This window comes from Myotis davidii, unplaced genomic scaffold (assembly GCF_000327345.1).
Source record: "Myotis davidii unplaced genomic scaffold, ASM32734v1 scaffold70, whole genome shotgun sequence".
Lineage (NCBI taxonomy): Eukaryota > Metazoa > Chordata > Mammalia > Chiroptera > Vespertilionidae > Myotis > Myotis davidii.
The window spans coordinates 425,100-436,186 of record NW_006282434.1 but is presented as its reverse complement, the minus strand read 5'-3'; the positions used below and the strand labels follow the sequence as shown (position 1 = coordinate 436,186).

The following is an 11,087-nucleotide window of genomic DNA, read 5'->3' as shown; positions in this document are numbered from 1 at the left end:
AAAATCACTATGCTTTAATTATGTTCAATTTGTAACAATGAAAATACATCCTGCAGATCAGATATTAACATTATGATTCATAACAGTAGCAAAATTACAGTTACGAAGTAGCAACGAAAATAATGTTATGGTTGGGGGTCACACAACCTGAGGAACTGTATTAAAGGGTCGTGGCATTAGAAAGGTTGAGAACCACTGCTCTAGATAATATGCTGATAGGACAACCAGTATGTCATATAGTCCATATGAAAGTTGCAGTTTTCATTGCAATGTAATACTTTGCAATTCTGGTTTTATATATAAAAATTGCATATAGATCAGAATTTATGTCTTTAATAATTTCCTGAAAGTTAGATTTGTCCTCTGCTGTGAGGACAAAATCAGGTTTTGAGCCTACCAGTCTGAGGACTTGACAGATTTATAATAATAATGCCTCCTCTGAGATTTCTTAGATCGTTAGCCAGATTTCTCCCAGGGAACTATAATATCACCATGCTCTCTTTTTTATCTTGAAATTTTAACGATAAATATGGGTTCATTGAATTAAATTGTACTAATGCCCTAAATCAGTGGTCAGCAAACTGTGGCTTGCGAGCCACGTGCGGCTCTTTGGCCCCTTGAGTGTGGCTCTTCCACAAAATACCGACTTCTGCGCATGGGCCACGAAGTTTCCATCGTACTGTACATGTGTGCCCGCATGTGGTATTTTGTGGAAGAGCCATACTCAAGGGGCCAAAGAGCCGCATGTGGCTCGCCAGCTGCAGTTTGCCAACCACTTCCCTAAATGTACTAAGTAAATATATCGATAAACTAAACCATAGGTGATATCTGATATTGTTTGAATCTGAAATTATGTGTGTCATCTCAATATACAAGTATATAGTAAATTCACTTCCACAGTCCTGGTCTTTCCTTTTATAGTTTTATATTTGGTCTATTTCAGAGACCTGATGGTAGTAAAATAAAATAAATCCTTAGCAACAGCTAATAGTTCTTTTCTCTATGGAACTTGTAGAAAAAAGGCAATGGTGAGGATCTACTGAAAGATGAGGTCTACTGCTGTGTGGCAAGTGTGTAGCACCCAGCAGTGATTAAGCAGGGTGACAGTTTAATTATTTTTAGCTTAAAATTGTTCACGGTGCTTCACAAACGCAAATGTTGCTTTTTCACCTTGTCTTTTAAAATGCTTTAGCACACAAATAGAAACTTTCTTATTAAAAGTAGGGAGGGAAAAGATGGGTCAGTTATTTTAGGATTATAATTGTCTACCTGCTTGCTAAGGTATTTCCATAGGATGGAATATTATTTGGAGTCAAAGATTGAACTATCCCACATGGCAGAAAGAACATTAGTTCTATTTTTAGCTGTATCCACTCTAACTTATGTTTTTTTTTAGCTTCTTCATAATTCTTGTCTCATTATTAGGAAAATAAAATGAAATTATATGAGAAAACAATAAGCTGAAGCTCCTAGTTTGGGATCTGGCACGTAAACGGTTCTCAGTGAATGATAGTTTCTATTATTGTGATCATCAGAATTACTGCAACTATTACTATTATTATTATTATTATGTTTTAACCTTTTTAAAAATGTACCTTTATTGATTTCAGAGAGGAGGGGAGAGATAGAAACATCAATGATGAGAGAGAATTATTGATTGGCTGCCTCCTGCACACCCCACACTGGGGATCCAGCCTGCAACCCAGGCATGTGCCCTGATCAGAATTGAACCATGACCTCCTGGTTCATAGGTCAGTCTTCAACCACTGAGCAACACCAGCCCGGCAGTTTATTATTATTGACCTTGGCATCTATTAGACAGTGAACATATATGCCTGGTTACTGTAGAGAATATACATGAAAGATGTTCCTTGACTTTAAGAAACTTAATATTTAGTTTCCTGGCTTCAAGGAGCTAGGATTCTATTCTAGACCAACTATAAGAGACATTGCAATAATAATTAATTATCACAAAATAATTGTGTAGCACCTGGGGTGCTTATTTGAAAATACATTTCTCCTGGATCATCTCTGAATATAGTAATTTGGGAGGCCTGGCATGGATTGGTTCATTTTTATCTTTGACTGGCTATCTAGGGGATTCTCATATGGGGTTTTGAATGAGTGGGTTCTGAAAAAATTATATTCAAGTACTTCAGAGCTTTTGAATGTGTATTTGGCTTATATATGTGTGATTGTCTTGGACTGAACAAGCTTATTACGGTTACTTGACTGAGATCTGAGTTTTGTTTTCTCTCAATTTTATCTATATGCTGTTTGCTACATATATTGTTTTAATTATATTTTACTAGAGGCTCAGGGGGGCCCTCAGCCTGAGAGGGCATAGGCCAGAACCCCTCAGGGGATATCCCTAGGGGATCAAGCCTAAGCTGGCAGTCAGACATCCCTCTAGCAGCCCGGGAGCCCTCGGGGGGTGTCCAGCGGATGGGTCAGGCCCGCTCCCCATGGGTAGTGCTCCTTAGTGCTGCCTAGGAGGTGGGAGATGCTCCTGCTACCACTGCTGTGCTCGCAGCCCTTAGCTGTGCTTGTGCTGAGTGGCGCTCCCCCTGTGGGAGCACACTGACCACCAGGGGGAAGCTCCTGCGTTGAGTGTCTGCACTCTGGTGGTCAGTGTGCATCATAGTGACCAGTCATTTCTGGTCGGTCCCCCATTAGGGTCAATTTGCATATTACCCTTTTATTATATAGGATTACATTTTGGATAATTGAAAGCTTTTGGTAGAGCTTTAAGCTTTTTATGTAAAGCTAAAAACTCTCTAGCGAGTAAAACACCTTCAAGGTTTTTATTACCACCTTAAAGCTTATTTCTTTTATATGTTAAATTAAAATTCCTTGACGAATCCACAGGATATTAAAGATGCTGCATTGCATTTTGTATGGGCTGAATTTGACTTCTGTAAGAACAATTCTGCAGGTAATTCTCTGTCCTTTGTGAAATTTTTAGGTGAAATAGCATCTGGCTCCCTGAGAATTGGCGCTATTAGTACACCAATCTATAATGCCCACGAGAAAATGAAAGTGCCTGATGTTCTGTTCTACGACAACATTCAGGTAAAATCCCTGCTTTGCATTCATGGATAAATCACCACTTATATTGTAGTAGTTCATTCTGATTCAAGTGAAACTGTTTAATTATTTTTATAATTTGCTAAATTCAATTCAGATGATGCAAAGTGAAGTGTTGAAACACCTTCCATTAATGCATTATGACGTTGGAAGAGCTGCTGCTATGAGTAGAGTATAATAAATTTTATATGCACACATATACTATACTTCAGGTTAATAAAATGAATATATTATTAAATTAAAAACAAAGTAGAACTAATATCCTCTCTTTTGCTTTCCTATTGGTTAAATAATTTTAGTTTAAAGGAGGATGTGTCGTATGCATTCTTTTGTTTTTATCCTCAGCTGAAGATGTGCTTATTAATTTTTAGAGAGAGAGAGAGAAAAACATCGATGTGAGAGTGAAACATTGATCAGTTGCCTCCTGTATGGTCCCCAATCAGGGTTCAAACCCACAACCTAGGTATGTGCCGTGACCAGAATAGAACCTGCTACTTTTTGGTGTACACAACACTCTAACCAACTGAGCCACCTGGCTGGAGCTGCATTCTTTCCTTCATATTCTTTTCCTTTTTTGGAAAAATTTTAGTACCTTTACTTTTCCTTCTTTTTTTTTTTTTTAAGGGAAGACAGTAGACAATTTCCACTTGCAAAACCTATAATTATGGTCCTTCTGTTAAGACAGAAATAAGTGTGTACACAGAATGCTTTATTGTAAATGTTTACTTTAATAAGATTTTTTTTCCAGAGAAAATCACTCATAATAAAAATAGTTTTTCCTTTCCAGATTTTCTGTCAATTGGTTATTTATTTTATAATAGAACACATACTAAATTTTTTTCTGTAATGTTTGGTGACTAATCTGCATGTAAATAATAGCCTTACATTTACAAAGTATGTTAGAAAAACTACCTACTGTTTTCACTATATTAAGGATTTAGAGATATTGAAGTAAAATTCCTTTTATCTGCCACTTTCCAACTCTATTTGTTGTTCAATGAGTGTTCTAATTTATATCCCTATGTTATATTAACAACATTGAAGTTATCTAGGCAAATACTTCTTTCTCAATAAGAATATTAATGAAATATTCTGAAATCTGTTAAAATTTTAGTTATCATCTATAGCATAGCAAAAGGCATAACCCAATTTGCTTTTTATTCATTATGTAGCCAGTTATCTAATATAGATTTTACTTTCTTCCAGAGCATTAATGTTCTTATATAAGCAGTAGACAAATGAACAGAAAATAAAGATACTTATAAGACACAAAGGAAGAAAAACTTTTTCCTGTCAATAAAGATAAAAACATAATTGTAAGGAAAATATACTATTTTTAAGTATTGATATCACACTCTGTCCTTGTAGTAGAAAAGAATAAAGAAAAAAGAATTAGGAAACTTTGATATAAGTGAAAATTTGAAAAACTCCATGGTAGCAAACATTTAAAAGACTTGCCAGCATACAAGAATGTAGGATTCAGTAGCAGGGAAGGCCATGTGTCTTTGAACATAGTGTCTGTTGCCATGGTGCTTATGACATAGACATTGAGGTCCACAGGGCTGCTGTGAACTTTACACAGTGGCCCTGAGGGACTTTCTGTAGCCTGGCTCCAAACATACCTTCTTTTCATAAAGCATTACGAATTAGCTCTTAATGAAAATGTTTAGCTGTACCAATTCTAGGGACAGTGTCTTGATTAAATTTGCTTTTGTTGCATTCATTACTGTTTCCTTTTATGCCACACTCCATCTTTGAAGCAGTAGTTTTCAGTGCTTCTTGAATATTTAGGTGCTTCTTTCTCCTCTTGTTCTATGCTCTGTGGTCCTCTTACCATGTTATGTTGAAACTGATTTTTTAAATGTGTTTTTCAACATTTCCAGGAAACATTATAGTGCTTGGCATGGAGTGACTGCTGAATAAATATCTGTTGAGCTAATTAATGAAAGGATGAATAAGATTTTAAGTGTTCATAATCAGGAATATTATTTCATTAAATCTGTGACTAAGGAATATTACACTTGCAGCAATAAGGAAGAGAAATTACAGGAGAGTTTAATAGCCTTTTAATAAGCATAATGAGCTTTAGATCTGAAAAAGTTAAACAATATCTCCCATATGTCAAGCCTTGTCATAAGGTATTAGAATACTGAGATGAAAATACACACATGTACGCATATACGTGTGTGCACACACATGTACACAGTTCCAGGGCTGGGTCTGTCAAGGGGGGAGAAAGACACATAAGTACACATAGTTACTCCACAGTAAGATGGAGGTGCACGCAGGTTACCATGGTAGCATTGAGAGGCTGGTCCCAGATTGGAATGATCATGGAAAATGAGTTAACCAGGCAAAGTTGAGAGAGTCTCTCAGGCAGAGAGACTAGCATTTGTAGAAACATGACTATGTGAGAGAGTAACCAATTTAGGGAGCTACATATAATTAATTGTCATTGGCATAGAGCTGAGGTTGCAAATGGAAGAGTGATACGAGATGAGGCTGATGAGTTAGGAAAGAGTCACATCTTCTGGACCTTGCTAATTAAGGAATTTGGATGCTATTCAGAAGAAGTGAGGAAGCCACTGAAAGTTTTAAGCACATTTCCGCTTTTGCTAGCTTTGCATTCACTCTTTAAAGTTGCCTGTAAGTTGGGACCAAGGCAGAGAGAGACCAGGAGGCTGTTGTAATAGTTCAGGTGAAAGTCATGAAGGATCTAAACAAGGCAGTGCCAGTGGGGACAGAGTAGAAAGGATACATGGCAGGGCTGTTTAGGAGGTAGAGTCAGTGGAACTTTGTGTGAGATGAAAGACAAAGATTCTCCCCCCAGAAGCACATGATCTGGTGGAAAAGTTAAAAAATAAATAAAAAGAAAGCTATTTTAAATTGTGCCTATGACTAAAGAACACAGTGTAGGAGAAGGAGAGTGCTAGGAGATGAGACTGACTAAATCAATAAGTTTAGGAGTGACCTTTTGATTCTAAGGTATTAGGAGTCTTTTAAGGAATTTTGAAGAGAGAAGTGACACGATTTTGAACAACAAAGTGACATTCAGTACAGGTATACCTCGGAGATATTGTGGGTTTGGTTCCAGACCACCACAATAAAGTATATAGCAATAAAGCAAGTCGTAGTCCTTTTGCTGATGGAGTGTTTTACCTTCAAATTGTAAAAAGTGCAAAAGCTGTGAAGTGTGATTAAGTGAAATGCAAAAAAAACAAAACAAAAATGAGGTATGCTTGTACTGTAGAGAGCATGTTGGCTCAAGGAGGGACTTAAGTTAGAGAAGCCAAATTGGCTTATAAAAATCTAGGCCAGAGATCATAAAAACCTGAAGGAAAACTGTGGGAATAAAAAGAAAAGGATAGATATACTTGACGTTTTGGTGGCCCAATAGCTTAGACTTGGTGTTTAATTGACTCTTGATAAAGGAGGAGCCAGGTGGTGGAAAATGATACTATTAATCAGGATAAAAGATACAGGATAAAGAATGACTTTGAGAAGAAAGTAATGAGCCAACTTTTGGATATACTGAGTTTGAGGAGACTGGGAAATAACCTAGTAGTTCAATAGTTACTCAGAAGTACAGGGCTAGAGTTGAGGAAAAAAGTCTTGCTGTTGAAGATCAGTGTAGAGTTGGTAGTTGAAGCCATGGGATGGATGAGAAAGGAGTTAGGAGAGTAGGGTCTGAAGTAGCTCTTCGTTACTGGAGTGGGGCTCCCTAACTCTGCACATGGTCCTTTCTTGGTCCTCAAGTGGATGCCATGTTAGAATAGACACAATCTCCTGTGCCCTATCCTGTCACCCCCCTCATCCCAAGAAAGCATGTAAAAAGATGGAGAGAGAACAGATGAAGGAACATAGGGAAAATTTAAGGAATTACTACAAGAAGAGCCAATTCAGAAGACTATGGATAGGAATTTTAGAGAGATAGGAAGTAATCTGTAGAGACAGAACTTGGAGAGGAGACTTTTAAGGAATTGTCTGTGGTAGTAAGGGGGCCAAGAGGTTAAGAGAAGAATGATGTAGGCGTAACCTGAGCCTTAGCTAATATTTGATTTGAATAATCTAGTTAGATGTAATGAAGCGTGAAGTAGAAGGACATAAGAAAAAATAGACTATAGATATAGCTTGGGTTATTTTTCATTTACTTACATTGCGTTTTTACCTGGCTAGACAGGTGCTCACTCCAATTTTTCTATTTATGCAGATTAGCCCATTTATTTCTGGGAGAATTTAATGTTATCTGGAAGTTGATAATGAATTTTCATCTTAGTCAGAAGGAAGAGGTCTCCAGACCACATTATAACTAGAACCAGATTAAGAGTGTTCTAGGACTCCTTTGGAACTAAGGTAACCATATACCTTGGTTTGCATATTGTCCCAGCATAAATATTGATAATGTCTCTTTTTATTCTTAAAAGTGATCCAGGAGGGACAATACATTGACATAACCCTACTCCAAGCCTTCTTAAAATTCTAGCTCCATGGTGTATCTGAAAGCATTTTAAAAAATAAAAACCTCCAAGGTAAACATTAAGGAATACTCATCTTTTGAAGAAGGGAAAAAATTTTCTCAATTTTCTCTTGAAAAAAGAAACTCTGAAAGAAAATGTTGCTTAATTTGACAAGTAAAAGGAAAATGTTCTAAATATCAAAAAATACATAAACCACATTGGGGGGAAAAAGCAAGTGACAATCTAGAAAAATATCTGCAGGATATATTAGATACAAAATGAGGAGCCAATTTAAGCAAAAGAGAGAGAGGCTTAATCAGATTTTAATACTGAAACAATCAGATTCCTTTCTTATCAATTTCATGGCTTCAGTTACCAACTCTACTCTGCTTTTCTTACAACTAGGGAATTCAGTAATTTCAGTACTTATCAGACCTGTATTGTTTTAATACAGAAAACCAGGAGAAAGTATGGATATTAATTGTTCTGGGATAGTTCTCCCCTCCACCCCCACCTTCTGAGCCTTTGTAACCTACTAATAGTTGTCCTATTTTTTAAGATACAAAAGAGCAATGGGATTTCCTTTGTGGCTATTGTGAACCACTTTAATTTTGTTCTTTTATTATTTTGTGTCTTAATTTACATTAAAAATGTGGAAGGTGGATTATATATTATTAATTCTAAAGCTGTTACATCCTTTGAAGGTAATTGTTAGGATAAATAAGTGTAAAATCTTCCTTTATTGATTAAGGTATTACATATGTGCCCATCCCCTGCTCATGTTTTCACCCCCCCCCTGGTGTCCGTGTCCATTGGTTATGCTTATATGCATGCATACAAGTCCTTTGGTTGATCTATCCCTTTTACCCCCACCCTCCCCTACCTTTCCTCTAAAGTTTGACGGTCTGATCGATGTTCCCCCAATTATTTTAGAAAACGTTTGTATATTTATATAAGCAAGTGTTAATTTAAATGCTATATTAAATTATAAACCAAGTCTACATTGTTTGATAGCTGAAAAATATATTTGAAATACTGGTGAGTGGCTTAGTTTTGCTCAGGTGTACTATTTCAGGTTTTTAGTATCAGTGACCTAATTGGTTATATAACTGACTTATAACCACAGCATTAATTTTTGTTGTTTTTTTAATCAAATTGTTTAGGTATTATCTATTATGATAGATGTTTTCCTTTCCATTGAAGACATCACTATAGTTAACTTTCTTATTTTACCTTGATTGTGCAAAACACAATTAACCTTGTGTTTTCTTTTTCTCTAGCATATGATAGTGATGGAAGATATGCTCAAAGACTTTCTTCTTGGAGAACATCTGTTATTGGTTGGTAACCAGGTGAGTTATGGTTATGGCTGGAACTCAAGGTACTAATGAATAAGTGATAGTAACAGTATAAAAGCAGTAAGCTTTTTGTTTTTGTTGGAATAAGTTTTTAGAAATGATTCTTTTTTTTCTTACCTAAATGACTAGTTTAATTAAATGATGAAGGTCTTCTACCTTCTAAACTTTAGAGTGACCTCAGGGTTTAAATCACCCCCCATTTAATCACCCACCAAGTCCTGTCTATTATACCTCATAAATATCTACTAGCCCATCTCATCATCACCTAGCACCTGGGTTATAGTACTAGTTTTCTAATATAGTTCCACCCAGAACTTAGTCCCACTTTGATCTACTCTCTCCTCTGCAGCCAGATTGATACTTGTAAAACTAAAATCTGATTAAGTCTCTCTTTTTTGTTTAAATTGGCCTGCACTGCCCTTAGGTATAGTCTTCAGTATGGCTTTCAGTTTCCTGCAGGATCTAGGCCAGTGATGGCGAACCTTTTGAGCTCGGCATGTCAGCATTTTGAAAAACCGTAACTTAACTCTGGTGCTGTGTCACATATAGAAATTTTTTGATATTTGCAACCATAGTAAAACAAAGATTTATATTTTTGGTATATATTTTATATATTTAAATGCCATTTAACAAAGAAAAATCAACCAAAAAAATGAGTTCGCGTGTCACCTCTGACACGGGTGTCATAGGTTCGCCATCACTGACTAGGCCACCTTTCTACTCATAAGGCTTGACTCCCTCAGACACTCTATTAGCCAGAGCCACTCTGGACTCCTGTAGTTTCTTATCTGGGCTCTAGTCTTTGATGCATGCTCTTCTCTGCATGGAGCACTCCCAGCCCTCTTCCCAGACCCCCCTTCCCCTAACTCCAAGGAGGTTTTAGCTAGTCCCTGACTGAGTTAGGTTTCCCCTGCTTCTCTGTGTCTTTCTATCTCCCTTTCATCACACTAGTCATATGTACTGTATTTGTGTGTACAATGATGTCTTTCCAACTTGTCTATATGCTCCTCAAGGGCAGTGACCACACTTCCCTTGCTCATCTCTATATCCTCAGTTTCTAGCACAGTACCTGCTATATAGAAGATATTCAATATGTGTTTCTGGAGGGAATGGATGAATATTTTATATTTAGGAAGGTTCTGATAATTTTCCTTAATTGAATTGTCAGACTCACAGTAAACAGCACCTTTGGTTTTTTAAAATTGGTTTTAACTTAAGGATAACAACTTTTCAGGAGTTTGGTCTTTATTTTTCCTTTTTTTAACCTATAAAAACAAAACATAGTCTTTATTTAGTTCCTCAAACTTACCATTTTAAAGTGCTGACTTTTCTTTTTACAAGAAGTGGGCCAATTGAGTGGTTTGCTGGTTGAGTGCACAGGCTTGGCAGTTAACTGGCTAGAGGTCCAATAGCAATACTTTCATAGAGAGCTGTAACTCTGGGCACATTGCTCATTTTACTGAGGCTCAGTTTCCTTAAATCTAACCTGTAGCACTTTATTGGGTTAATGTAGACATCATATAGGTAAATCTGTGTATCACTGTACTATTAAAAAGGACTTTAATATTCTCTTGTTTCATTTTTTTCTAAATGATTAAAAGGAAAGTGATAAATTATTCATGGTATTTTTTTACTATTTGAAAAGTTCTACCTACTCTTATATACTGAAAAATCATTTTTCCTGATGAGTTTGTATATCACAATAGGAGGAAGATGATCAGTTAATAGTCCAGTATTCAGTCCTTAATATTTCTGAAGCCCAAGGAGTCAGGAGATTCTAAGAGAAATTGACTAAATGTTTTATTTTGTAAATTTGCAACATTTTAATGAAGGAAACAAATTCAATAGAATCTAGGAGGTGTCCACTTAATAGTTAAGTGGCCCATTCAACTGGACATGGTAACATACTGAGAGAATCAGAGACTGGCAGCATTATCACTAGGAAAGAATAATGCAATACTAATTATTTTTAAATTTCTAGTAATAATTAAGTGCTAATTAGTATTTAGCTAATTTAATGAGGTCTAACTTTGTGCATGCTTACATATGCCAGGTCAAGGAGTGAAAATTGGACCAAAGTGGTGGGTTAAAACTACTTAATAGAACTTTTTGAGTACTTTATCCAATTTCAGTTCCTCTCAAACTTGTTTTCAAAAGCTAATGTTAGTGTTAAGATCTCAGAAAG

The 11,087-nt window shown here is 36.2% G+C and overlaps 1 protein-coding gene across 1 annotated transcript in view; it reads left to right on the top strand.

Annotated features, from left to right (window-relative positions):
- VWA8 (von Willebrand factor A domain containing 8) overlaps nt 1-11,087 on the top strand; it is a 368,307-nt gene that overhangs the window by 140,999 nt on the left and 216,221 nt on the right. The window contains exons 16-17 of the mRNA XM_015559449.1: nt 2,966-3,072; nt 8,825-8,896. Coding sequence (XP_015414935.1) covers nt 2,966-3,072; nt 8,825-8,896 — 179 coding nt within the window. The remainder of the gene's footprint in view (nt 1-2,965; nt 3,073-8,824; nt 8,897-11,087) is intronic.